The sequence below is a fragment of the Odocoileus virginianus genome, chromosome 17, assembly GCF_023699985.2.
Source record: "Odocoileus virginianus isolate 20LAN1187 ecotype Illinois chromosome 17, Ovbor_1.2, whole genome shotgun sequence".
Classification (NCBI taxonomy): Eukaryota; Metazoa; Chordata; class Mammalia; order Artiodactyla; family Cervidae; genus Odocoileus; species Odocoileus virginianus.
In genome coordinates, this window is record NC_069690.1 from 23,728,392 (window position 1) to 23,756,238 (window position 27,847).

A 27,847-nucleotide genomic window follows, 5' to 3' on the forward strand; every position below is an offset into this window, starting at 1 on the left:
GTGTGACCTTGAGGATGTCGCCTGGGCCTTCCGGGTGATCACTTCCTCTCCTCTACCTCCCAGGGTTGTGGTGTAACTGAGAATGTCTCTTATGCTGGCGACAAGGCCAGACTCCTAGGAGATCTTCACTTTTCCCTGCTTTTCCATGGCTCTGCCCAAGCTGTGCCCTTGTCATTGTGCCTTCCTTTTAGGAAGGCTTTCTCACAGTTCCTTTTAGGATTCCTGGGCAAATCCCCCCCTTCTTCACCAGGGCTGTTCTCCATCCTGGGAACTCCGGTAGGTTCTGCCTCCTTCCTAGCATTCCCAGCGCCACCGCCACCGGGTGATCCAGCTAATTACGGCTTCTCCTCCTCCTCCTCCCCATGAGAACCCCCTGAGGGCAGCAGGCCTCAGAAGCAGGTGAGAAGGGCCAGGTTCCCACTCTGGCTTTTCTTACTGAGCATCGCTTCAGCTGGATGGAACTGAAGTAGCCCAGAAGCCACCTCTTAACCCTGCCCTCCACCTCCCTGGGTGGATGGGGACGAGGATGCTGGGAGACAGCTGGCATTTATTCAAGGTCACATGGTAGGGCGGAGCAGGATCAGAACCCTCCAGTGTGGTCTTCTCTTCAGGGCAGGACAGAGCATGCCCCCCGGCTTCTGACCTGGAAAACTGGAGACTCCGCTGGCCAGGGTGGAAGCCCTCTGGGCAGATGAATTTCAGCTCAGTTTAACAGCAGCAGTTTGAGCTTCCCTAGGGCACAGGGTTCTCGGCTCCCACTCCCGCGGCCCCTGCCAGCCTGGCAGCCACTCACTGTCCATTCTGAGCCCACTTGTGGCTGCCAGGTCAGGAGAAGGGGTGGAGCCTCTCACTTGAGGGTCCTGAGCCTCACCTTACCAGCGCAGCACCATGGTGCATGAGAAGCCTGTGCCCCCGGGCTTCCATTCTTCCATCTGTAGAAGAGAAGCAAGGCTGAGGGTGTAGGAGGCAGCATTCTTTTCCTGGAATGAGGCCCACCAAGAAGGAGTTGTCATGGCTCTGTTCATGGTTGTTGCATGACTATTTGAGAGCTGAGATTCTCCCCTAACTTCTCTGAGGGCACCTATTCCCTTCCTGAGACCCAGTTTCCTTCCCTTTGATCCAGCCCCTTGGCAGCCTAGGCACTTGAAATCGGGTGGAGCAGGGGCTGGTGAGGAGGAGAGGCAGAGCCCTGCCCTGGGGGAGTCTTTTCTGCCAAAGAAGCTGAGACCGGTATCCATGGCAACCGCTGGCTAACACAAACCCAGAAGGAGAGAGGAGTACAGGGACCCAGCCTGGAATGCATGCCTGGCAGGGACTGGGGGCTTCCCCCAAACACCTGAGCTGGGTGCGGGAAGGGCCGCCAAGCATGGGCTCTTGTCTCTTTTTCTTTTTTGTTGTCGGCTTGGTTGAGTCTGTCCAGAGCTAACACTTGGGGGACGGAGGCTCCAGGCCTTTTGCGGTGTCACCTGAGTGTGTAGACACCAGGTCAGTCCCCATGCTCGGTGCTGTCTCTAAGGGTGAGGACTGTCAACGCCGCTCCCGCCCTGCCCCCTCACGTGGCTTTGTTTGACCCCTTGAGTGGCCCTGCCTTGGTCACCACCACGTCAGCACTATGTAAGGTCTGCAGGGCGGGGTGCAGGGCCACATTCCAGAATGCCCGTCTGGCAGGTCAGTGTCCAGGTGCACCTCTGGGCCGGCCTGGAATGCCAGCACCCCAGTGACTAACCACTAGCAGCCCACTTTCAAGCTCCTTTTTCCTCCTTAGGCCCCTTCTGGTTGGATCTGTTGGCACCTCCTCTGTGCCATAGACCTGTCAGAGAAGTGCCTTGAAACTCACTACCTTGGTTTGGGACTCAGGGCCAGTGACCGGCCCAGCCTGTGCCTTTGTTTCCCCTTTGTGAATGGGGCAGGAAGGCTGCAGGGTATAGCCTGGTCCGAGAGGGAGGTGGCGGGGTAGAGCTGCTCAGAGAGGAGTTTCGTGTCCCTTCCCTGACAGGAAGTGGCTTTTGTTTCTGCCTGGGTGTGAAGTGAAGTTGCTCAGTCGTGTCCAACTCTTTGCGATCCTGTGGACTGTAGTCTACCAGGCTCCTGCATCCATGGACTATTCCAGGCAAGAGTAGTGGAGTGGGTTGCCATCTCCTTCTCCAGGGGATCTTCCTGACCCAGGGATTGAACACAAGTCTCCTGCACTGCAGGCAGACTCTTTACCGCCTGAGCCACCAGGGAGACCCTGGGGGTGGGAGCCTGATATCCTGAGGGCAGATGGGAGATGAGTGTACAGGAGGCAAAGAAGACACTGTCTTGACCCCCAGGCCCATGGGGCTGGGCTCCGCATGGGCCCTGACGATCTCCGGGGCTGCTCCTGGCCTTGTCAGGATTGCTGTGTGACCTGAGGCAGATCCTGACCCTCTCTGAGCCCTGAATCCACAATAGAAGATTTTGTTCCTCTTTTTCTGTGGTCAGGGTCTTGCTCCCAAGGGTAGTATGGGGCCGTGTGACTTGGTCTCAGGGACTCTCGCCTGCTGGACTTCGGCTCTGCCTACATCTCCCTTTCCCAAGATAGCCAGGTCTGTTTCCCTGTGGCTGCAGTGGCCAAACTTAGTTTTTGCTGATGGGCCTCAGTAGTACCTCTGCCCTCCTTCCTAGAAGTTTTCCCTATGTCCCCTCCACTCTGTCCCACATCCATCATGGCACCTACCCCTGTTATAGGCCGGCTGTCTCCCTCCAGCCTCAAGGGTTGCTGAGCCTGGTCACCTCTGTGACCCCAGTGCATGTGAGGGATGGGCACAGGCTCAGCTCCTGTTGGCCGACTATGTGACAAAATTGAGTTGCCCCATCCTGGCCTGACCCCAAAGCCCTTCCTTCTGGGCTGATGACCCTGGACCAAGATAGGCCCCTGTGGTCAAGGCTGGGGCTTCTCTTGTGGTGCCTGGCGCTGCCCTTTTGTCCTGACCAGGGCTCACAATGAGCTACAAGCCTCGTGTCTCCAGGAAGGAAGTGGGGGCAGTGGTCAGTGTGGTCCCTGTCTGCCCCGCCCGCAGACCTGACAATGGGGCTCCCTGGCCCCATGCTGGGCAGAATGGCTCCTGTACATGCAGGAGGGCACTGGGGGGTTCTGCCTGGTCTCTTCTGCAGGTGAGTCTCTACTGGAGGTGAAGGGCTGGTCCCAGGTCACACTGCCGGGGAGGAGGGGGGGTGAAGCAGGACGCCGGTCCTCTCTGGTCCTGGCCCTCTCTTGGTGGTTGGGGGGTTGGTGGAAGGATCCCTAGGTAAAGATGTGGCTGAGGGCAGAAGCCTTTCTTTTAGAGCGAGAAAGAAGCAAGAATGATGCACTAGCCAGAGTTTGGAGGTTCGGGGTGCAGGCCCTGTCTCCTGCCTTGCCCTCAGTTCTCTGCCTCCATGGTGACATTGCTGGGGTCTTCTCCTCTCCCCCACCCCTCCGTCGTGGGGTCTTCATGATCCCCTCCTTGTCCGGCATGGTCTTGCCAAATGGGATCTCTGACCGCAAGGAGCACGACTTATGCTTTGTAAACTGTAAAGGGCTGTGCCTGGGGTGGGGTATTTTTACTTAGTCACACACTGTTTGGAGCACCCAGGGGAGAGTGGCTGGTGTGGATTTTGAGAGGGAGCTGGCTGCAGCCTCTTTTCTGGTGTTTTTTGGGGTGAAATGGGGAGCACAGGCCAGATCGGGGAGCTTGGAGGCCAGCTCAGCCTACCTCCTGCCTGGTCTTCTGTGGTCTGTTTCCTTCATCTTCTGAATCTCAATTTTCCATTTGAGAAGTGGGAGCGGGAGTTGCCGGTCACCTTAGCCCACTGGCACAGCATACAGGGAGACTGCTGAGGGTTCGTGGGCTTGAGCCATGCTGTTCCGAGGTCTCTTATCTCTCCCCACCCTCCCTCCCCCCATACCTTCTTGGCCTTATCCTGGGTCTGTGTCCACACAGGCCACACCCTCCATGGGTTACGATAAGGGTGTGACCACCTTGTCCCCGGCCCCTGGTGGTCTTGGGAGTCCTTGAGCCAGAAGAGGGCCAGGGAGGCTGAGATGGGAAAGGAGTGGCCCTGCAAAGCCCCCAAATTGCTAAGGCTGAGTCCGGTTCCAGGAAAGCTGGCCCCAAATGATAGACCAGAACCACAGGCCAGAGGCCCGGCTGCCTGTCTCCGCCCACTCTGGGCAGAGAGGCTTGGTGGGGAGTAGGGGATGGGGTGGGGTGTTGGGGGAGGGCTCTCTGCTCTCCTCAGGCTGGCGGGGTCTGCAGGCAGGGCTCTGGGTAGGGAGGGGTGCTGTGGGTGCTCTTTAAGGGGCCAAGTTTGGAGTCTAGGTCTTCTAGGGAGGGGCTGAGACTGTGGGGCTGGGGCCCCATCCTCATGGTCCCTGCAGAGATGACCACTAGGCTGTCCTGACATTGATGATCCAGATTTATAGGCAGACGTAGTGGGTAGGAGAGAAGGTGTATATAGAACAAACTCGATTTAAGATTTAGGATGGACACAGCAGGGATGTCTAGGGATTCTGGGTCACTCTCAGATGGGTAACCTGGGCCCCAGAATAGAGGCCAGAATAGAGGTCACTCAGTTTGTCCCTGGGGGGTCGGGGGAGGGCCTTGCCCTGTGGACACTCTGGGGCAGGTAGAAGGGAGCGCGCTTGACAGCCTGGGTCCCTGGCTGAGGAGCTGCTTGGTCAGTCCCTCTAGGCTCAGGAAGGAGGGGGTGGGTGCTGGTGGGGCCAGGCTGTGGTTTCTTAGCCTGAGCCATCCAGAGCCAGGTCAGCAGAGCCAGGCCCTCAGGCCCCTATAATTACTGGGGCGGGAGCTATGGCCCAGTATGGTAGCAGGGGTGAGACTTCCAGACTGAGCCAGCTGTGAGGCCTCCAAAGGGGACCAGGGTCCCTCTGAGAGGGACTGGCCAATGGCAAGCAGCACCCGCCATCTGCCCCCATTTTGGAGAAAAGAACACTGAGGTGGGGGTTCCCATTCTCCGGAAACTGATCACAGGGCGGGGCTCTTGTGCCCCATGAGTTAATGATCTATGATCAGGTTGATAAGGTCTATAACATTTATTGACTACCTACTATGTGCCAGGCACCATTCCAAGCATTTTACAGGATTAACCCATTTAAACTTCACAACAACTATATAAAGCAGATGTTAAAATGTATTCTTGTTATGGTATATAGATATACATATATATATACATACATATACATATATATATGTATATATGAATATTACTCAGCCATAGAAAAGAACAAAACAATACCATTTGCAGCGACATGGATGGGCCTAAAAATTGTTATGCTGAGTGAAGTGCATCAGACAGAGAAAGACAACTATCATATGATATCACTTATGTGTGGAATCTAAAAAAAATGGTACAAATGAACTTATTTACAAAACAGAAATAGAGTTACAGATATAGAAAACAAACTTATGATTGGTTATGAAGGGGGAAAGGCAAGGGGAGGGATAAATTTGGAGATTGGGATTGACATGTACACTCTAGTATATATAAAATAGGTAACTAAAAAGAACCTACTGTATGGCACAGAGAAGTCCAGTCAATACTCCATAATGACCTATATGGGAAAATAATCTAAAAATGAGTGGATATATATATATGTGTGTGTATATATATATATATAAAACCGATTCACTTTGGTATCACCTAAAACTAACACAATATTGTAAATCAAGTATACTGTAATAAAAATTAATTTTAAAAATTAATCCTTGTTACAGAGGAGGAAACTGGCACAGAGAGATTAAATAACTTGCCTGAGATCACATAGCAGGGAAGGTGGGGAAGTCAGGATTTGAACCCAGAGCCCATGCTCCTAGGAATTCAGCTATGCTGCCTGCCACTCTGAGAGAGGCAAGGTGGACTGCACTGGATGAGGAAGCAGAAAAAGACCTCAGGATCGTGTCCCAACCTTGCATCTGAGGCTGGTCTGAACTGGGGGCTCCCGATGTCAGTGTGGATTTCCTCTTACACCATGGCCTTTTTGAGGACTCAGTGATGTCAGCAGGTTGGGTTCTGGACCTGGCTCCTCTGGGGGCAATTGAGGGGCCAGCAGTGATGGGGAGTCACTGTGAATATCTGTGACCAGCCAGATGGGCGAGTCAGGCAAGACTTCATCCAGCTCTGGGGGTACCTCAAGGTTACAGGCATCTCTTCAACAAGAGCCCCGAAGGAAGGAGCTGGGGGGTGGAAGAACCTTGGTAGACATGAGCTTGGATCTGGGCCCTGGATGAGGTGGAGATTAACAGGTGGAGACGAACAGCCCAGGAAGAGGGCACGGCTGTGTCAAGGCTGTGGAGGCCTGTGGACCGTGATGTGCAAGCCACAGGGGTTCAGACCACCCAGGCCAGTGGTTTCCAGTTACCTGGACAGTGTGTTAATAGATTCCTGGCTCTCGCTTCTAGACAGGGTGATTGTGCAGATCTGGAGTGTGGAGGCCTCAAATGCGAGAAGTCTGGGCTGAATTTGGGTGGTAATGCAAAGCCACTAAACCCTAGTGGGGCAGCCACGCTCAATGAGCTAATAATTTGGTTCCACTCTCAGAACAGTGTCTGGCATGTAGTGAGCCCTCAGGACATGTTACCACCCATATTACTGTTGTCATTAGCAGTTGTATTATGAACAAGGGTCCTGGGCCGTGTATTTTTAAGAACTCCTAGGTCTCCAGGAGATAGTGAAGGACAGGGAAGCCTGGTGTGCTGCAGTCCATGGGGTCGTGAGGAGTTGGACATGACTGAGCAACCAAACAACAACAACTTAAATGACTCTGAGCCCTGGCCAGAGCTGACAACCACTGGGCCACAGCCTTAGCTCCTTGAGTCCAGAGACTGTGATCTCTGAAGCCCCAGCCCAGCTTAATAGGAAGCTGATAAGTGCTTGTGTGATCAGGCTGCCTGAGGGGTGCTGGGTGGATGGGAAGGCTGGAGGCAGGGAGTCCAGGGAGGAGACTGGTTGAAGAAGAGAGAGAATCCTTGGGACCCATTCATGGGAGGTGAGAGGGGTGTCATGGCCGACTCCCAGGTGTCTGGCCTGGGGAGTGGAGCAGGTGGTGGAGTCATGGAATCAGGGTCCAGGTGACTGTGATGCTGAGGGATGAGAAAGCCTGTGGGACTCCAGGAGGCGGTTGGCTTCAATGGAGGATGGAGATGAGGACATTGAGTTGGGAGGGACGAAAATTCTTTAAAGAACTTTAGCTATGAAAATTACCTGGCAGTCTAGGGGTTAGGACTCAGCGCTTTCACTGATGTGGCCTGTGTTCAATCCCTGGTTAGGCAGCTAAAAAAAGAAAAAAGAACTTCATCTGTAAAGTGTTAGTCGCTCTGTTGTGTCCAACTTTTTGCGACCCCATGGACTGTAGCCCGCCAGACACCTCTGTCCATAGAATTCTGCAGGCAAGAATACTGGAGTGGATAGCTGTTCCTTTCTCCAGGGGATCTTCTCCACCCAGGGATCGAACCCGGGTCTTCTGCATTGCAGGCAGATAGATTGTTTATCATCTGAGGCACCCTGGGAAGTGGGGAGAGGAAAAGACTGGCTGGTAGGGGGGATGAGTCAGGACTGCTTTTACCACCAGGATCAGCGAGGGGTGAGAGCGTTTGTAGACTCCGTGCAGGAGGCAGGAGCGAGAGAGGTGCTGACAGAAAAAGGCAAGCCAGCGGCTAACCCAGGGCCAGCTCCCCGGGAGGCAGGAGGTGCAGTTGGCCTTGGACAAGAGGCGAGTCCCTCGGAGACTTGAGAGGGCTGTAATTAGGGTCAATGGGTAAGAAAATTCAGGTGTTCCTGCTTTTCCAGAATGTTTTTTCTTGGCTCAGGGATGAGGACCCTGTGGACAGAGGATGATCATGGCTGTGGATTTGGGGTGACTGCCTGGAGAAGCCCGTATTGGGAGCTATGGCCATGGGTGGGGGCAGCTGCGTGTGGGGTGGAAGCCCCAACTTGCTCACCCTGGGCTGGTGGAATGGGCTGGGTCTGAGCTGTAGGAGGCTGCTCCTGGGCGTGAGGCCCGTCCTGTGACCCACTAAACCTCAGCCTCCAGGAAAGAGGCTAAAAATAAGGTTGTGGTGAAGAAGAGAGGGGGGTTGTGTGGGTCCAAGCCAGCCTGGAGCCCAGAGGAAAATCTGAGACGACCGTCCGGGCTGCTGTGACACACGCTTCCTGTGCCAGCGGCCAGTGGGATCTCACCCGCCTGTGGCAGTGGCCCTTTGCAGGCCTGGAAGAGGGAAAACAACCCAGAAAGACTTAGGCAGGGCCTGACCTAGAGTCTTAAAGCCCACCCAAGGCCCTGTTCCCTGGCAGGGTTTCTCTGACTTTCTGCCTGGAACTCAGGCCTTGGATCCAAGGCTAGATTGCAGGGGGCTGCTGGGACAGGGGCATTCAAACTTCCTGTGCCTTGGGGTCTAGACTGCTCAGGAGTTCCCGGGGGCCCTGGATGCCCATCTGGATGTGGTGAAATATTCCTCCCCCTTATGAAGCACTCTGTGCAGTGGAGGAAGTCAAGGAAGTCTTCCTGGAAGTGGAGGCAAATGCTGGACCTTAAAGTCATGGGTGGGGGAGTGCATCCAGTCAGATGGCTGTGATGTGCCTTGGGGAGGAAGCAAGAGTGTTTTGTTTCTTAAAATAATGTTATTTATTTAGGGCTGTGCTAGGTCTTCATTGTTGCATGAGGGCTTTCTCTAGCTGCCATGAGTGGGGCCTGCTCTCTCGTTGTAGTGCACAGATGTCTCATTGCAGCGGCTTCTCTTGCTGCAGAGCATGGGCTCTCAGTTACAAGGACTTCAGTACTTGTGGCATATGGGCTCAATAGATGTGGTGCACAGGCTTAGTTGCCCTGAGGTGTGTGGACTTTTCCCAGACCAGGGATCGAACCCATGTCCCCTGCATTGGCAGGCAGACTCCTAACCACTGGACCACCAGGGAAGTCCAAGAGTGTTTAGATTTGCTATGGACACATGCCACCTTCATTGTGACCAGTTTGATATGGCCTCCCTCCCAGAAAGTGGGCCTGGGGTTACTGCAGAACCACGCCCTCCTCTGGGCTGTGGGTGGGGACCCAGTACAGGACCCTGAGGGAGTGGTACCCTCCTCCAATCTCTCTCTTTTAAAAAATTTTTTAATTGGAAGAAAATTGCTTTTCAATGTTGTGTTGGTTTCTGCTGTACGTCAGTCATATATATCCCCTTCCTCTTCTCCTACCGTCTCTTGACTTTACCCATCCTTCTGTTTGCCCAGTGCCTAAATTGTGACAGTCTCTGTCCTGGGTTCTAGAGATGACTTGCTACGGTCCCAGCTCTCAACGGGCTCATGGTCCAGTTCCGGGGCGAGGCGGGGCACGAGGAGGCAGGCACCTGTCCATCTGTCTGAGCTTCCCCCTCACAAACAGTCCCTGGGGGTTGGCTGTGTGCCTGGCCCTGGGCTGGGGAGGCGGGGTGGGCAAAAGCGAACCATGCAGAAGCTATGGGACAAAAGAATGAGCTTGAGTTTTTAGTAATAGACCTGGTTTCAGATCTTGCCCCTGACATCTTATGTGCTGTCTGACAATCTATGTAATTTCCTGGAGCCTCGGTTTCCTCATATGTAAAATGGGGGTGATAACCCTAGATCAGCATGGGTAGGAGGGCTAGAAATACCCCTTATAGAGTTGCACACAGTACCTGGAACTCAGCAGGAACCAGCAACTAGCGGCTTTTTGCTCCTGGCCACAGGAGGTCCAAGGAGCTCATATCCTTGTCCCCGTGTCTTCTCTGTAGAACAAATTGATCCTAGTGTGACAAGCGCTAAAACAAGGATGGACAGGGGATAGTGGGGGCAACGAGCTCTCCCCCTTGTGGGAGGGGGAGAAATCAAGAAAGACTTCCCAGAAGAGGAGGCATCTAAACTAGTTTTGAAGGAATGGCAAGAAGTAATTCAGTCAACAAAATTGCACCAGGGTAAGAAGAGGCAGCAGGTATAGTTAAAGGGGCATAGGTAGATTGGGGTGGCTAGAGCATGGAGGTAGGGGTTGATGCCCTGAGAAGTAAGGCTGGAGGGTGATGTTGGCAGGGCTGAAGCTACAGCCCCATGGCCTGATGAAGGCAGGGGAGGCACCAGTGATGGTGATTATGTGAGAGAGGGCTGTGATCAGATAAAAAAGCTACAGGCCCTGGCTCAGGACTGGGAATGGGCTGTGAGGTGGGAAGTGAGTGTGGGTGGCACCCCAAATTCAGCCATGCCACCCAGAGCCCCTGATGGAACTTGAGGCCTCTGAGTCTGAGTTGGGGGCACCTTGGAGGTCCCACCTGATGGCTCTGCCATCCACAGACCCAGGATTGGCCCCTGGTTTCCGCCTTGGAGGTAAAGTCGCAGCCCACCCCGGTTATTAAGTCGTTAGCTGGGTCTCACGCAGCCTCTTCATTATGGGTAATTATGGTGAATCCTCTCTGGGTATTAACAAGGAGGAGACCAGCTGCTCTTGACTGTCAGGCTGCTAGGACAGGAAATCCCTGGGCATCCCAGCCCTGGGTCTCAGGTAGGGGAACAGTGGCAATCTTCTGCAGCACCGGTCATCGGACAGGACGTTTGTACTGTGTTTGGAGATTCCACTTTCAAGCACTTCCCTGTGACTTTGAACTTGTGGCTTAACCTTCTGTGCCTCTGTTTCCTCATCTATCCTGTAGGATGATAGTACCAGCCACCCAGGGTTGTGTGAGGGCTAAACTGATAAAGCACTTAATGCGCAGTGATATGAAACACTGGAGAAGGAAATGGAAACCCACTCCAGTATTCTTGCCTGGAGAATCCCACAGACAGGGGAGCCTGTAGGTGGGCTACAGTCTATGGGGTCGCAAAGTGTTGGACACAACTGAGCGACTAAACAACAGCAAAACAACAATATGAACCACCATCATTTTAGATGCTGGCACCAGCATCATCATGTTGAATTGTTCTGGGAGTTCCCGGAAGGCCGGGTCTGGTCCCTTCCTCTGTCCGCTGCGTGGGGAGCTCCTGAGAGAGGCCCTGTCTCCTTTCTCCCCTCTTCCTTCTCAGTGCAGGCGTGCAGTGGTCAGGGGGGCTCTGGCCTGTGGTCCAGCCTCCTGTTATCCTGAGATAAGCTGAGGCAGAGGCCCTGGGGCCTGTGGGGGCAGAGGGTTGTGCTTACCCGGGAGCCCTGGTGAAGGGCTATGTGAGGTCAGGGGGGGCCAGGACGTTGCTGGCCTCCATACAGCCAAGGCCCTGTCCATCCACAGCTGCTGATGGTTTCTAATTGTCCTAGTTACCAACCCTGTTGACACTCCCTATTGGGAGTGCAGAGGTGGCTGGAAGTTGGGAGAAGGGCAGACATGGCCTCAAGGGCTCCCATTCCCCCCAAGGAAGCAGGCCTGGAGCCCTACCTGCTTCCCTCTGCATCTTGGCTCCTCATTGGAAAATTGGGGGTCCTGTTATACTCCTGAGGACAGCTGGGGGGACGTGTTTGTGCACATGTACAGGTGAGCAGGTATAATTGCCTGTGTGCCGTCACCACCCTCTCCTTGGCCAGAGGGATTTCCTTGCAGCTTTCAGAGGCTGCCCATCCATTCTCCCCTGAGGGCAGGGTCCACCTCTGGGGTTCCAGCACCTAGTCTGGGGCTAGGCTGCAGGTGGGCAAGAGACCCAGGCTGGCAGTAGGAGGCTTGGCTGCCCTAGGTGGGCTGAGTGATCATGGAGGAATCTCGCTTCTCTGCTCCTTGGACCCCACACTGGCTGAGTGGGGGTTAAACACCGCAGGATGGACGCTTGGCTTCCACGGTCCCAGGTGGCCTGGCTAAACTGGGCAGGGTGGAGTTTTCTATATGGGGCCAGGCTGGGCCCTGAGGGGTGGAAAGAGGACTGGGCGGAGGCTGAAGGTCACCTGGGTGGGGGAGAGGGATGTGGGTGCCCAGGGGTCAGACGTCTCCAATAATCACCTCTGTCTTCTCCTCCCAGGCGTTCTTCTGGATATTCAGCAACACTTTGGGGTCAAGGACCGCGGCGCCGGCTTGCTGCAGTCAGGTGAGGCCCATCTCCCATCCTGGTCCCCCCACCTGGCTTTCTACCCAGTGGGGATTCCCTGCCCATCTCTTCCGTGGCCCTGACTTGCTGAAAAGAACGTGAGCTTCGTGCCCAAATCCCACCTTGTCACTCACATAAGGCACCAGTTCTCCCAGTCTCTGCTTCTATTCTTGTAAAACAAATAGCACCTGCCCTCGGGGCTGTGGGTAATACACAAGAACGCAGGCACCTGGGAATCACCTCTCAGATGCCAAAGCAGGAAATTCTAGCTGGTCAGCCTCAGAGCCGTTCGCAGACCCAGGGCAGGAGCCTGAGAAACCTGGGTCCCAGACTAGACCTGGGTCTGAGGTTCTTGGCCCCTCTCGCCTGGGATCCTGGCCTTGGGACTGTCGGGGAGGCAGGGCCCAAGCCCCCTGGGCCAGGGCAGCCCGGCAGGTGATTATGCAGTTGTTCCAGCCTCTCTGCCCCTCTCTCCAGGGTCCATATCAACCTTGTGCCTGCCCAGCCTGCTAAGCGGCCCTGTTGGACCTGAGCTCCTTGCCCTCCCACAGGCTGTGGCCCTGCTGGCCGTGCCTTCAGCAGGACCCCCAGGCCGGGGCAGAGACTCGGAGCAGTGTTACATCCTAGGACTGGTCCTGACCTGGCCCTGGCCTTGCTGTGTGGCCGGTTCCCTTGCTGCTGGTTTCCTCTGGCTGTGAGGCCCAGTTAGATGTGGGGGAGAAGGTCTGTGGTCTGCATTCCAGTCTGGGAACCCCGTCCCCTCCCGGCCTCTCCGGGGAGGCAGGGGCGGAGCGAGCCGGCTCTGTCCAGGAAACCTGCCTGACCTGTCTGGGTGGCATTCCAGCATGGCCAGTGCCAGGCCTCCTTGAGCCACAGCCACACAACCCGGCTCCGTTTCTCACTTCCCAGGTAGGATCTTCTGGGCTTAGAGAGGAGGCAGATGAATAGCTCCAGGGTTCAGCCCTAATAGGTGAGAATGGACGGAGCTGAGACTGGAGCAAGGCTGTGGGGCCCAGCTCCTCCTAAGGGTGTCCAGGTAACCACCCCCCGCTGCAGACATCACCTCCCAAGCGCCTCTCTGGGCTCCTTGCCCCCTCCCTGCCCTTGCTTGGTCTCCTTTGGCTGGGTCAGAGCAAGTCATCCAGCCGTGGGGCCTGGGACAGGTTCCTCCAGCCTCCTGGGCTCTGGGCAATGCACTGATCAGTGCTTACAGCCTGGGAGATGGGGGAGACCGAGGTCAAGCCCAGTGGGAGTGTGGGAGGGAGCAGGCTGCCAAGCTGGTGAAGGAAGGGCAGGAGGGAACCTGGTCAACATCCTCCTCCTTCCATAGCCCCTGAGTCACTGGGGACCCAGCCCAAGCTCATCCCCTTCCAGGTTGCTGACTGATCTTCCCCTCTTCCCGTCTCCTCCTTTCAGCCCCCACTGATGGAGGTCAGGGCCAGTGCATCCACGCAGGGACAGGGTGGGAGGGCTGCAAGGGTCAGGGCCCTGCCACAGTTATGTCCCGGGCTGTGCCTTTCTTGGTTAAGAAGTCATGGCAGCCCCTACTTATCCCTGGCCACCTGGTTGGAGGTGGACAGACCATCCACAGCATCATCTTCTTTGGTTTGTCCTCCTCCAAGCTCCCTTTGGTCAGCTTCACTTTCAGGATGGAAACATAGAGGTCAAGAGAGGGAAAGCAACTTGCTTAAGGTCTCGTGGTGAGAGAGTAGAAGGCCTGTCATTGGGACTTCTGCGTATGGGGTCCTCTTGGCTTGGGAGGGGACACAGACGCTCACTGGATTCGTGAGGCTTGTCTCAGGCATCTGAGTGTCTGGCATCTCAACATTCTTGGGGTGAGTGCCTCTGGGCCATGGTGAGCATTTCCAGCACTCTCCAAGACCCTCTAGTCTTTGCCCTGTGGTCCTCATCCTACCACCCACCCTGGGCACCTGCTGGGAGGGCTCCCCAGAGTGTCCTTGCCCTTCTGGCCAACTGAGTCAAGAAGCCAGGTGGGCTGGACCAGGACGTGACTCAGTGGGCTACCAGGCAAGTCATCTAATTGGCCTGGGCCCCAGGCACCTGTCTCTTCTCCAAGCACTGATAAGGTCGGAGCCAGGTGGAGGGCGCCAGCCAGGTGTTTGTGCTTGCCCAGATCAAAGGGCCAGGGTTGAGGGCTGGGTTGCCTGCTTATTTGTGGGCACCAGGGGCTGCTGGGCCAGGAGACAGGGTTGCGGGGCAAGGGCAGAGAGTTCGGCCTGGGCCTGCCCGTGCTGTTTCCCCTGGGGACCAGAGCATGAAGGCTGGTTTGGGAAGAGCCTACTTTTGGCAGCCCCCTCGTGTATTGCTGCCAGCTCTGAGCCAGCCCCTCGGCGGCAGCAGCCGTAGCGCAGCCTCTGGGAAAGCCCACGGCAAAGTACAGCTCTTGGGTCTTGCCGTCTTGGGAAGTCAAGAGTCCCCATAGCCTACACCTAACGGGGCAGCTGTTGCCAAACCTACTGCTCAGCAGACCCTGTGCTAGGCTCTGCCTTGGACTCAGTCCTTGCATGCAGGAAGATTCCTTGTATTGATGGGAACAGAAGACACATTTAGTCCCCACCCAGCGGAGACTGTGGGAGCCTGGGGTGGTGGTGGTTGTAGCAGAGAGTATGGACCTAGCTGTGTCTGGTGGCAGGTCATGAGTTCCCTGAGGAGGGGACATTTGAGTGGGGCTTTGAAGGATGAATTAGTTTGCTCAGGGGAAAGCAGGGCTTCTCAGGTGGCACAGTGGTAAAGAATCTGCCTGCCAATGCAGGAGACATAGGAGACTTGGGTTCGATCTCTGGGTCAGGAAGATCCCCTGGAGGAGGGATGGCAACCCACTCCAGTGTTCTTGCCTGGAGAATTCCAGAGCAGCCTGGTGGGTTATAGTCCACGGGGCCTTTAAAGAATAGAACGTGACTGAGTAGACACACACACACACACACAGGGGAGAGGACGTCAATTAGCTTGTTGATTTCTCAGTGTTTCCCCCTTCCCAGCTGGATAAAATATGTCAAGAAAATATATTTAAATGACATAGCTGAGTTTGAAAGCTAAAGCTAGCAGGAACATTTCCAGGTGATAGCAACAAAGAGTTGAACTCAAAAACAGGAGTGGGAGCTGGTCCTAAAGCCAAGCGGGGGCCAGCATATGTCTTAGAAGCTTGTTACAGTATTTTTAATGTAAACATTTTTATCACAAAGACTTTCAAATATACACAAAACATAGAATAATGCAACAGGTTTCCATAGAGCTATCACCCAGATTCATCAAAGTATGACTAGTCTGGCCCAGTTTCCAGACTTGGGGGAATGCTTTACTTTGAAGATTGTGCAGAGCAGATTTGGGTTCCCGTGTTTTTAGTTGATCACCAATAAATGGGTGATTCAGTTTTGCCCAGGGCAAGCTCCCTGATTATAAGCTATATACCCAGGCCGGTGGACAGTTTTTCCATCTGTGAAAAGACATCGCTTCCTTGGTCCAGCGTTTTAGCAGGGAGCTGAGTCTAGCTCATGCTTTGTACAGGCCTGGGAATCCCACCCCCTTCCACAGACAGGCTTCTGTTTTCAGGAATCCCAGCAGAAACAAATTCCAAACTGTTCCTTAGGGAAGCTGTCATGACCCAGGACCTGCACAGAACACAGGTGACAATTCCCACTGAAGAAAAACCCAAATTCAAAATGAACAGAGCATACAGGGAAACCCACATTTGTGGGAGAGAGTCCAGCAGCTCCAAAAATGGGGAAACCCACTCCTAAGGAATTAGAGAGAACAGACTCATTTGAAAGGACTTTGCATTAGGTATGTTTAACAGTCAAAGCTCTAAAGGAAGAGTAGAATTTATAGGACTGGAATAGCACATTAAAAAAAAAAGTAAGGAGATGTTTAAAAGCCCTAAATTCGAAAATCTGGGGTGAAAAATATTAGTATTAAAATATAATTAGATGAGTTAACAAGTAGACTAGACCCAGTTGAAGAGAAAATAAGTGAATGAGAAGCTGGGTCTAAGGACACTGGCATAAATGCCGCTCAGGGGAGTGGGCCGTGAGAGTGAGGGCTGTGGTGTCGCTGCCTCCGGTGAGAGTTTTGTCATGGGGAGAGGCTGGGGACAGCAGGCGGGGTCTGATGGGAAGGAGCATCTGGGTTTTATCTGGAGGCAGCAGGGAGCCAGAGAAGATAGCAGAGCAGGGCTGGTCCCTGTAAGGTGTGTGCATCACGAGGGTCACACTGGGGCTGAGTGTGGGAGCGGATGGTGGGGGAAGCTTCGAGGCAGCTCAGGGCTGGGGTTTGTGGCATCAGGAGGAAGGGCTAGGATTCGGGGGCGGAGGTGCGGGGACAGAGGAAGGGCCAGCTCAGACTGAAACCAGACGGCGGCGCCTTTGCTTTGGGACTGAGTCTCTCCCTCCCCCACTTTGCTCCCTCCCCACTTCGGCCAACCTGGCAACATCCTCCAGCTTTGGCAAAGACTCAGGTTCTGCAGGCAAAGTTGGGCAGCCCCCGTGGCTGTCCCCTCCACGGCCCTCCTGTCTGAAGGGATGCTGGAGAACCTCTCTTCCCAAGGCCTCAGTGGCCAGCCTAGGGTCTATATCCTGAGCAGTCTGAAAGAGGTGTAGTTCCCCTCCTTCCTGCCACAACTCTTGAGTGTGGCCGGTATCCAGGCACTGATCGGGGGTGGGGGCTGATCTGGGTCCTCCTGGTCATCTTAGCCGGCCTGGGCCTCCATCCTCCATGTCCCATGGGCAGGCATAGCCTGACCCCTGCCGCCCCACGCCTGCCCGAGCTCCCTCCCTGCCCACAGGATGTGGAGGATGGCGAGTCTCCTTCCAATAATAATTTGGTCGGATCCGGATTTTGTAAAAATAACCCCGGTCCAGCCCGGGCTGAGGTGGGGCTGGACATGTGCTCCAAGGCCACGGTGTGGGAGCCCAGGGCACCCCCAGTGCAGACCTCACCCACTTCTGCTCCAGGACTACCTTCTCAGCAGCCCCAGGGGGTGGGGTGTGGGGACTGGTGGTGGAGGGGTTCCTGGGGCTGCCTGCCAGGGCTCAGAGCTCTCAGCGGGGGTTGCTCTGAGCTGTGGGTGCTGGCCTTCTCAGTAGGCCCACCGGGAGAAGGCTTTCAGCCAGCACCATGAGAGGTGGGGGGCACCTCAGGGATGCTCTCAAGCCCTGATGACTTCCTGTTGGCCCTGCGAGGAGGAGGTGGGGCTTCCTGGCAGTCCAGTGGTTAAGACTCTGCGCTTCCACTGCAGAGGATGCAGGTTCTGTCCCCAGGGACCTAGATCCCACAAGCACACATGTGTGCATGCTCAGTCGTGTCCAACTCTTTGTGACCCTCGTGGACTGTAGCCCGCCAGGCTCGTCTGTCCATGGGTTTCTCCAGGCAAGAATCCTGGAGTGGGTTGCCCTTTCCTCCTCCAGGGCATCTTCCCAATCCAGGGGTCAAACCTGTGTCTCCTACATTGGCAGGTGGATTCTTTACCACTGTGCTATTTGGGAAGCAGGTGCTAGGAGGCAAAAAAAGAAAAAGTGAGAAGGGGGCATCGTCCATCTTGCAGAGGAAGCAGCAAGGTTCAGACCCAGCTTCTTCGGGTGAGCTAGGGGCTCTGATTCCTCCCACACCGCTGTCCCTGCCCCCTGCCCTGGCTCCCTGCCATTGTCCCATTGTCCGGGACCTGTGGGCTCAGCACATGTGAGCTGACGGAGGGCTTCCCCACACCCTGACCACAGGATGTCCTCGTGCTGGGAAAGCCATCCCTGCCGAGACCAGGGGTGGGGCAGCCACTCTGCCCAGAAAGCTCTCCTCGAATAAACAAAGACTATGGGGTTGGCGGTGGTGGGCCCAGGAAGCTTCTAGCCTGGGCTGGTCTTTATTTTCATCAGAGCTTCCTGCTGGCTGGAGAAGGCTCTGGCCCTTTTCTGGGACATGGGTCACCTGTCCACGCATTGCCTGTGCTGTTTCTTCTGCTGGGAGTTTGTTTTCCTCTGGTCCCTACCTGGTTGTGTTCAGGGTTCTCTGCTGGCCTGTGACATCCCTGAGGGCCAGGAGAGGTCCTTTCTCTTGTCTCCCCTGAGCAGAAGGGGAGGGCTGTCAAGATGGATTGAGTCTTCCCGCTGACCTTGGACTCCCCTGTCCCCAAGGGGAAGGCCCTGAGGAACAAGGGAGGTCAAGTTCAAGAGGGTTGCTGTGTCATCTTGGGCAATTTCCTCCACCTCCCAGTGGCCCCAGCTGTAAAATGGGACGGAAGGTAGAGCTCCGGTTGGGACTCAGCAGGATGAGGGTGGGGAAAGGGTGTGGCTGCTTCAACAGGAGTCCATCTGCAGTCCTGGGTGCCTCCCGCCACCCAGACAAGCATGCACAAAACCAGTGGAGAAAGTGCCAGAGGGGCTACCTTCCGGTTCCGCTGTGGACATGAGGGTAGGGTTGGACAAGGATGGCTGGATGTCTGGCTGAGTACTGACCCACCTCCTTCAGCCCCTCTGCACCCATCCAGTGGGGGCTTGTCTAATGCTGCGGATCTCCCACTGCCCACTCACTAACCACCAAACCCCATCTTAAGGGTTAGGGCCTGGTCCCCCTCCCCATCCCCATCCCCTGCTGCTCCCTCCATCACCTTCCCAGCCTGCAGCCTCATGCATCTTCCTGCTGTCCCCAACATACCCTGAACTTTCTCTGACCTTTGGAACATCAGCTGGGATCTTCTGCCTTCTCGGCCTGGCAGTCTGTAGTGTGATTTAGAGCAAGGACTTTGGAGTCAAGTTGGAGTATAAATTCTGGCTCAGCCACACACTAGCTGTGTGATATCATTGCTTTAAGCCTCTATTGTGTCTTCTGTAAGATGAAGATCATATAATCAGATTGAGAGGATTTGTGCTTATGTCCAGGGTACATCCCTGGGCCTTGCCTAGAAGACATGCTCCATAAATGATAACTGCAGTTATTATTAATGGTCAGCATTATGGCTCGTTAACCATTATACAGTCATATGATTTGTAACTGATCTTTTAGTATTCTTGATTTTAAGTGTTATCATCACCAGAGTAAACTCCTGTGCAGCCTTCAATGCCTAACTCTGGCGTCACTGTCTCCAGGAAGCCTCCCTTCACTGTCTTGGCAGAATTTAGCCCTACTTGCTGGTTCCTTGGCATTTTAACTCTTTAAGCTGGGCAACCCTCAGATGAGGTCTACTCCTTGGTCAGACAGCACGGGAGACTCCTACTCTGAGTTTTTTTCTGCCCACTCCCCACCTTGTAGAGACAGGCATAGAGGGAATGATTCTTCCTTCTTCCCTAACATGTGGAGTCCTCAGGAGACTGCAGTCTCTTTCCTACCCTTATTCTGCTCTGATCTCAGGCAGATCCTGGGAGGCAAACCCAGCAGGAACAATTCTTTTTCTAGATACAAGGAAATAATTTCTACCTTGACTGATCTAAACAAGGGCCCATTGTTGACCAAGGTTGACCCACTCTGGGCAGGGCGTGGCATTAGGCACTTTACAAGCATTATCTCAGTAGTGCCCAGAGCAAGCCGGGAGTTGCTATTTTTATCATTTCACAGATGAGGAAGTTGGCACGCCGGAGGTGGCTTAGACTCCTGAGAGTTGATTGTTAAATTTTCAGGAATTGTGTGAGCTGGTTGTTAAGCACAGACCGTTGTTAAAAACTAAATTACATCAACTTACAATTAAACAACGTATTAAAAACAAAGGTAATAAACACTCAAGCTTCATCACTTCCTAATTATTTTACTGCCTTGTATCTATTATCTACGTTCTTTAGGTTATTTATGTCTGTTGAATCTGGACTCATATACAGCTCTGCATGACTGTGTATCTCTTCTCAATTCTGATTAGTGACATCATGTTGGGAGCTTGAAATCAGGCCACATTGGGAGTATTTGCACCATGAAAACTGGCAACACTACACATCAGGGCCCGCCTCCCCCACTTTTGGAGAGACAGTTGCTAAACATTTATCAGTAGACCACGGAATGAGGAACAGAGAGGTTGTGACCTGCCCAAGGTCACCCCGCTGGCCTGGAACAGAGCTGAATTTGAGCCTGGGCAGTGTGTCTGGAGCCCAGATTCTTGCACCTCTCCGCTGTGCTGATTCTGCAGCAGGCTTCCATCACCCAGTTGGGATTAAAAAGTACCCTCACACCCATACACACAGTCATGCTGCTCCAGCCTGCCCTTCTCCCTCCCTCTGTCTCTCCTCCTAGGGGCGCAGGCCTGTGAGAGACCAGCCAGCCCCTGTGAACATCCAACTTGGCGGTCAGAGGCCACCCTCTCTGCTCACCCGGGCTTTGTCTGGCCATCTGCCCATCAGCTGCGGGTCTGCCTTCCAGGAGGAGGAATCGGGGGCTGCCTCTCCGCATGACCTCGTGCTTACCCTGCCTTGCTGGCCTCTTCATCCCACCTGGGACCCCCAGGGCCCCTCCCATCCTGCTAGAGCCATCCCCATGGGGTCCTCTAAGACTCTGCTGCTCTCTTGTTCTGGAAGAACAAAACCAGGTCACCTCACGCCTCTGCTCAGCATCCTCTGGTGTCTTCCTCTCTCACTAGAAGCCACAGTCACCTCAGTGGGCCACAAGGTTCTACCCGACCTGGCCTTTCCTCCAGGTCCCTCTGTGTCAGCTACTCTGGTCTCTCTGTCGTTCCACAAATGCGCTAAACCCACTTCTGCCCCAGGACCTTTGCATTTGCTGTTCTCAATCTACTATCTGCATGATTCATCTCATCTCCTCCAGGTCTTCGTTGAAATGTCACCTTCTCTGACCTTTCTATTTAAAATGTTTATGCCTGTATTCTTTCTCTTTCATGCTTTTCCTATCTCCTTTTTCTGTCCTTTTCCCCTCCTTAGCACTTGTCACCACCTGACATACTATATTTTAAATTTTATTGTCTGTTTCTCACTACAATGAAAACTTCAAGAGGCCAGGAATTTTTGTCTTTGTTGAATGGATGAAAGGATGGATGAATGAGCGAGTTATTGAATGAATGAATGAACAAAGAGATGACAATGTTTCTAATTGTTAGGAAAGCCTCTGTAGCTTACTGGGAATAGGGGTGGCTGTGTGATCAGGCCAGTATAAGACCTGGGTTTCCAGGTTCAGTTCTGCCCTCTTTTGCTGTGTGGCCTTGGGCAGGTCCCTTTCCCTCTCTGAACCTCTTTTTCAAATATAATAAGGAGAGCAGTGTGGCAAAGTATAAGGAAGACTGGCTCGAGTCAGACAGATAGGGGGGTCAAATTCCCACTGGAACATTTACTGCTGTTGGAGCTATGGGGAAGTCACTTTTCTGAGTGTGTGAGAGAGAGAAGTGAGATGGGGCATGGATCAGAAGGACACACAAGATGTGATGTGATGAACCCCCAGAACAGACCCTGGTGCATGGAAGTGTTCCATGAATAAATCTTCACTCTTTTAAAAAGTGAAAGTCACTCAGTTGTGTCTGACCCTCTGCAACACCATGGACTATACAGTCCATGGAATTCTCCAGGCCAGAATACTGGAGTGGGTAGCCGTTCCCTTCTCCAAGGATGGAACCCAGGTCTCCCGCATTGCAGGCAGATTCTTTACCAGCTGAGCCACCAGGGACGCCCCAGAACATTGGAGTGGGGAGCTTAGCCCTATTCAAGTACCCGAAGGGCTCACCTTCTGCTGGGCTGAAGAAGATGCAATTACGCGGTCTCCTAACCCAATGGGGCTGTTCTGGCTCCCCTGGGCCTGGGCTCTGGCCGAGGCTGCCCCTCTTGGGTGGGGGCTGCTTCCTCAAAAGGCACTTGGTCTCTTGCTGGGTGATCTGAGCAGGTGGGCTCTGCTGTGGGACCCTCCCACCTTCTGCCCCACCCCTGAAACTCTCCTCTCCCATGCAGTTTTCATCTGCAGCTTCATGGTGGCCGCCCCCATCTTCGGCTACCTGGGTGACCGCTTCAACAGGAAAGTGATCCTCAGCTGCGGGATTTTCTTCTGGTCGGCGGTCACGTTCTCCAGCTCCTTCATCCCCCAGCAGGTGAGGCCTGCCCGGGCTTCCCACCCAACATTCCCATTCCTGTGCGTCCCGTCCATGTGTCCTGGTTCCTCCAGAGGGTGGCTAGTCTGACTGACCTGTCCTAGTCTAGACTGGGGTTCCAGCCTGTTGGGTTCAAGTAGAGTGGGGTGAGGGGGTCTTTGGGTACTTCGATACACTGGCCTTGCTGATGGGCTTTCCCTGTGCTGGCCTTGAGCTGAAGGACTCGTAGCCTGGTGGGACATCTTAACTCTCCCTGAGCTGCTTCTGATTTGCAGAGAATGTGAGGAACAGGGGGAAGCAAGTCGGGCCAAGGAGTCAGGACCTTGGGTTCTAGTCTTGTCTCTGCTGTCATCTTGCTGCGAGACTCTAGATATATCGCTACCTTTCTTTGGGCCTCACACAGTTTGCTCTTTGTCCAATGACCAGCCGGCTCCCTGGATCAAAGTCCTCCAGAAATAAACATCAGTTCAACATAAGGAAGATGTTTCTGACTTGGCTCCCACAGTTCAGGGTTTGAAGATCCCAGTTCTGTGGCCCATTCAGCTTTGTGATCTGGAGAAACTTGCTTTACTTCTCTGAGCCTCAGTTTCCTCATCTTTAATAGGGGGATAACACTTCTCAGCTTGAAGGGCTGTTGTGAGAAGTAACTGACCTGGTGGATGTCCACACCCTGACACATACATGGAAGGTGTTTAACACATTTTTATTCCTGTTCTTTCTTCCAAAGAGGAGATATTTTGCTCTGATAGGTAGTGAGTGTCCCGTCACTAGGGGTGTTCAAACAGAGGGAGGACAATCACATGATGGCTATTGTGGATGGAGATAGAGGAAGAAGGGCGAAAATCAGGTCTTATCCTCAGGGAGTTTCCAGCCTAGGGGACAAAAGAGGAGATGCTGGCCTTGGGGGCATCCAGGATGGGGGTGGGAAGATGTGACAGGAGCTCCCACATTCAGACTTTCAAGATATGCAAAGTGCTGAAAGTCCTCACTGAAGAGACAGAGCAGTCTTTGACATCTGTGTAGTCAGGGAAGACTTCCTGGAGGAGGTGGCACTTGAGCTGGGCAGGCAAGACAGGCAGGTTTGGCCTTTTGGTGAAGATGGCACGGGCTGAGGGAGCAGTCCTATGGAGGCATAAATGGTGTAGAGTGTTGACAGATCAAGGAGGAGAGTGCTTTGACAGGAGAGGAAGGCAGGAACCAGGTCATGGAGAGCCTTGACTGCCAAGTTGGGAGGCCTGAACTTCTTTCTGGGACCCTGGGAGAGAGTCTGAAGAAGGGAAGGGTGAGTTAGATTTACACTTTTTGAGAGGAGGTTGGAGGTGAGGGCAGAGAGAACTGGTAGATTTGGGGGTTCCAGCTTTGCTTCATGGGACAACTTCAAGGAGGAGGGTCAGGTCAGATAAGCTCCAGACATAGAGCATCAGGTAGAGCCCAATGGCCACAGTCAAAAATGGGGAATGGACCAGAAGAAACTCCTGCCCCCCCCCCCCCCCCGGGTCTTGTCCTGCCCACGAGGCTGCTTCTGGGATTGACCAGTGAGTCTAGGACCATGATGTCAAGTCTGGGCACCGTTCTGGGTATGTGGAAGGAAAGGAGAGCTGGGGGGAGAAGATGAACAGAGGCGGGGGGAGAAACAGACGGGTCATCCCCAATTCACCTCTAAATTCACTTGCAGTCATGTTCTGAGTCCCATGGGGGGTTTTGGTGGACCTTGGCAATGTGATTCTGAAGTTAATTTGGCAGAGAAAATGCCCAGGAACAGCCAAGAGCATTGTGAAAATAACAGTGAAAGGGGCCTTGCCCCATTAGTTATCACAACATGGCTATTCTAACTAAAACAGCAGAGGGATAAACTAAGAGATCGCGTAAACAGAGTCCTCCTTTTCATGGGAGAATGAAAGTTACATCTCTAATAAATGGTGTTGGGAGGACTGGGTGTCCATCTGGATGGAAGATAAAGTATGGTCTGTATTTCTAACCACACTTCAAAATAAATCCCAGATAGATGAAAGTAAAGTTAAAAGCAAACTATAAAAATCAACAGGAAAAAGACAAATAGCTCAGTAAAAAAAACAGGCAAAGAATAGTGAGAGGCAATTCCTGAGGAAGATCCCCAAAGAGCAATGTATGTAGGAAGAGATGGTTCTTGGCTTCAAGAGTAATGAGGGCACTGCAAATTAAAACAACAATGAGATGCCATTTCACACCCGTCAGATTGGCAGCAATTAAAAAGGCTGACAATACCAAGTGTTATTAAAGCTGCTGGTGGGAGTGTAAATTGGGAGTGCCTCTTTGAAGAGCAAAGTGGCAGGATTTTATAAAATTCTGTGTACACCCCAGAGCCCTGCCTTCTACTTCGAAGTATATGCCGAAGAGAGAAACTCCACCTCATGGACAAAGTAACGGGTGCATGCAAGGACATCTGTCGTAGTTTTGTAATAGAAAAAAAGAGACAGGGAGAGAGAAGACAAATAGTCTAAATGATCATGACTAGGGGGATGCCCAGATAGAATGGGGTGTATTCATGCTATGAGATTCTTGGCAGCAAATGAATGAACTCCATCTACATTTACCAGCTGAAATGGGTTTCCAAAAGATGAAGGGAAAAAAAGCAAGTTGTGGGACAAGATGCAGGAAGAAAAACATGGTCATTTGATGTTTTTTTGAAAGCACACAGGGGACACTGAATGTTGTCCCCTGGTATGTGTACACACAGGCAAAGGTAGAAGTCATGACAAATGCACAAGATATCCAGTTCCAGGGGGGGAGTGAAGATCAATGGGATCCTTTGTCAAAGAGGTCTTATCTGTCTGCTCTTGTAACGGAGGAGAATAGGACATCATTCCCATTTTCTTTCTCTTTCTAAAATAAACACAAAAGATAAGAATATATATATATATATATATATTTTGTTGTTGTTGTTGTTGTTCTGGGATGGACTAGCCCTTCCTGAGCAAGATGTGAAATTCAGAAACCATTAAGGGAAAATCAGCAGCTGGGACAGTATTGAATTAAATAACACAAAGCTTCTGTGTGATGAAACTCCCTGTAAAAAAGTGGAAAGAAAGATGATGGTGGAAAATATTTGTGACCTATCTAATAAATGTCGATTCCCATGATACATAAGAAGCTAACAGAAACCAATGCAAGACAAAGAATCCAACAGAATCCAGCAGAAAACTAGGCAAAGGCTGTGGGCAGCTGATTCCCAGGGAAAGCAGCACAGGCAGGGGGCCAGGGGAAGGAAGATGGAGAGTGAAAGGGTGAAGGAACTATGGAAATGAGAGGCACAGAGATGGGTGGGCAGGACCAGCGATGCGGAGAGAGGGCTGGGAAAGCGATGGAGATGGAGAGCAGGAAACGGAGACCCGGAGGAGGGCTGGATGTGGGCGATGCTGGGCCGGATGGGTGGGCAGGGTGGGGCCGGGGGAAAATGACCAGGCTTGGTTCTCAGGCCCTGGGCAGCTGAGGGGATGGAGGGGCCGGGTCCACATCAAAGCGGGTAGGACCACTGGCAGCTGGCACGGCCCCACCCTTCCCGGCTCAGCTGGGCTCTGCTCTTTGATGTGTGGTGGGGGAGGGGTGCCAAGCCCACTGGGCTCACCCTGCCCGCTCCCGGTGTACACTGGGTCCCCAGTGCCGCCAGGTCAGCCCAGCGGCCCTGGCGGGGGGTGGGACTCAGAGTGGGGCTGGCTTGAGGCTCCCGCAGTGGGGGTCAGAACCCAGGGAGGAAGGCTCCTAATCGGTGGGGCTGGCAGTGGAGACACAGGCTGCCGCTCCTGCCACACCTACAGCTCTCAGCCCATGAAGGTCCAGCTCCATCCCAGTCCTGGGCCCAGTCCGACCCACTGTTCAGAGGCGGAAACTAAGACGAAGTGGCCCGGGGTGTAGTTGTTGCTCAGGCCGTGGTTGGGCTCCATCCTGGCTCCGGGGCCCCGCAGGGGGTGGGGAGCAAAGCGGGGACCAAGGATGAGCAGGCAGAGGAGCAGGACGGCCCCCCGGCAGCCTGCGCCCCTCTCCCACAGCACTTCTGGCTGCTGGTCCTCTCCCGCGGGCTGGTGGGCATCGGCGAGGCCAGCTACTCCACCATCGCGCCCACCATCATCGGCGACCTCTTCACCAAGAACACGCGCACGCTCATGCTGTCTGTCTTCTACTTCGCCATCCCGCTGGGCAGGTGAGGGATCCGGGCAGGGTCCCCTTGGATTTCTGACCATCCGCTCTCCTTGACGTCCGGCTCTCTGTGACCCAAACATGAGGGCGCCCAGCTCCCTGGCTGGCTGAGGGGGTGTTGGGGTGGGGCAGGGCTGGTGGCCTCCTGGACTGGTGAGCATCCCCTGACCCCCACACCCCTGCCCGTCCCTGCCTGACTGCACTGTTTTCTCTGCAGCGGTCTGGGCTATATCACCGGCTCCAGCGTGAAGCAGGCAGCCGGAGACTGGCACTGGGCCTTGCGGGTAAGGACACCTCCCCCAGACCAGCTCTTGCCCAGGGTCACCCAGAGATTCGGGGACAGAGCCCAGGCCTGACCCCCTAGCTTCCTACCTCGCGGACCTGAGCTCTTCTCCATGAGCCCACTTTGAGGTGTCAGGGAGCCAGACTTGTCCCCGCCACCCTCAGGGGCCGCAGTCTGTGAGGACGAAGGAAATTCCAGGTTCATGGTGGCATTTCCTGGTTCAACCAGGGGGGTGGGGGGGCACTATGCCAGGGTGGGACTGAGACACCCGTGTGGGGCCGCTTCCTGTCCTGCAGGAGGATTCAGCACAAGTGTGCCAAGGCCCCAGGACGGTGCAATCAGAGGAAACAGAGATCCCCAGTCTCGCGAAGGAGAGGAAGCTTAAGACAAAGTGTTTTTTCCTCAAAAGCAGGAAGGAAGCAGCCTCCGTGGAATTTTTTGATGGGGGGGTGGGGGGAGACGGCAAATGGAGAGGAACTTCCCAGCCCACGGGCTCCCAGGCCTGGTGGGGGTGGGTACAGATTTCCCTGTTCTCATGAGCCGGTGGAGGAGCTGGTGGATTGGAATCCAGGCTTCCAAGATGTGCTCCTTCCATCTGGAGAGAGGCCTGGGGCCTTAGAGATTCTGTTCTTGACACTGGGCAGGATGCAAGGAAGACCTAGAGGGGCCCCCGAGCCTCTGTTCTCCTGGGACCCCCATGCTGCTGTGGCTGCTTAGTCACTTCAGTTGTGTCCAACTCTGTGTGACCCTGAGGACTGCAGCCTGCACCTCTGTCCATGGGATTCTCTAGGCAAGAGTACTAGAGTGGCTTGGCATGCCTCCTCCAGGGGATCTTCCCAACCCAGGGATCAAACTCAGGTTGCCTGCATTGCAGGCAAATTCTTTACTGCTGAGCCACCCACATGGGCCCCTTCCAAATGGTCACCTACTTGATATATTAGCTGGAAGTTTCATGCCCAACCAGTCCCTTCTCAGTGCCCACCCTCCCCAGGGAGAGGAACTGGCCTGAGAAACTTTCCCAGACCCAGGGAGGTGGGTAAGAGCTGGTATCTGGCCCCTGACCCCAGGAACTCTCCTGGTTCTCATCCACCCACCTACCTGTCTTCCTTTTGTTCCATCCATCACCCATCCATTTATCCATCCTCCTGTGTTACCATGTGTTAATTCATCCACCCAGCAATCCATCCATCTGAGCATTCATCCATCTGTCTGTCTCTCTATTTAGCAATCTATCCTCCTTCCTTCCTCCATTCTGACCATCCCTCCCTCCTTCCCTTTCACTTTCAGTCCCCTCTCCCATCCTACCCCTAGTCTGGACAGCCCATTTGGAGCCCACCAGCCCTCTGTGCTGGCATCAC

General features: G+C 54.0%; 1 protein-coding gene and 1 long non-coding RNA gene across 6 annotated transcripts in view; both read left to right on the forward strand.

The window, feature by feature from the left end:
* Positions 1–27,847, forward strand: part of SPNS2 (SPNS lysolipid transporter 2, sphingosine-1-phosphate) — an 89,450-nt gene that overhangs the window by 55,381 nt on the left and 6,222 nt on the right. For all 5 annotated transcript variants that reach the window (XR_011492184.1, XR_011492185.1, XR_011492186.1 and 2 more), the window contains 4 exons: positions 11,956–12,021; positions 21,897–22,033; positions 26,059–26,210; positions 26,424–26,490. Coding sequence is in view for 2 of the 5 variants with exons in the window: in XM_070478902.1 (XP_070335003.1) it covers positions 11,956–12,021; positions 21,897–22,033; positions 26,059–26,210; positions 26,424–26,490 (422 nt within the window). In the remaining 3 variants the exon portion in view is untranslated. The remainder of the gene's footprint in view (positions 1–11,955; positions 12,022–21,896; positions 22,034–26,058; positions 26,211–26,423; positions 26,491–27,847) is intronic.
* On the forward strand, positions 12,032–17,549 carry LOC139039057 (uncharacterized). Its single transcript, XR_011492188.1, has 2 exons — positions 12,032–14,758; positions 17,490–17,549. It is a non-coding gene; the product is annotated as an uncharacterized lncRNA (long non-coding RNA).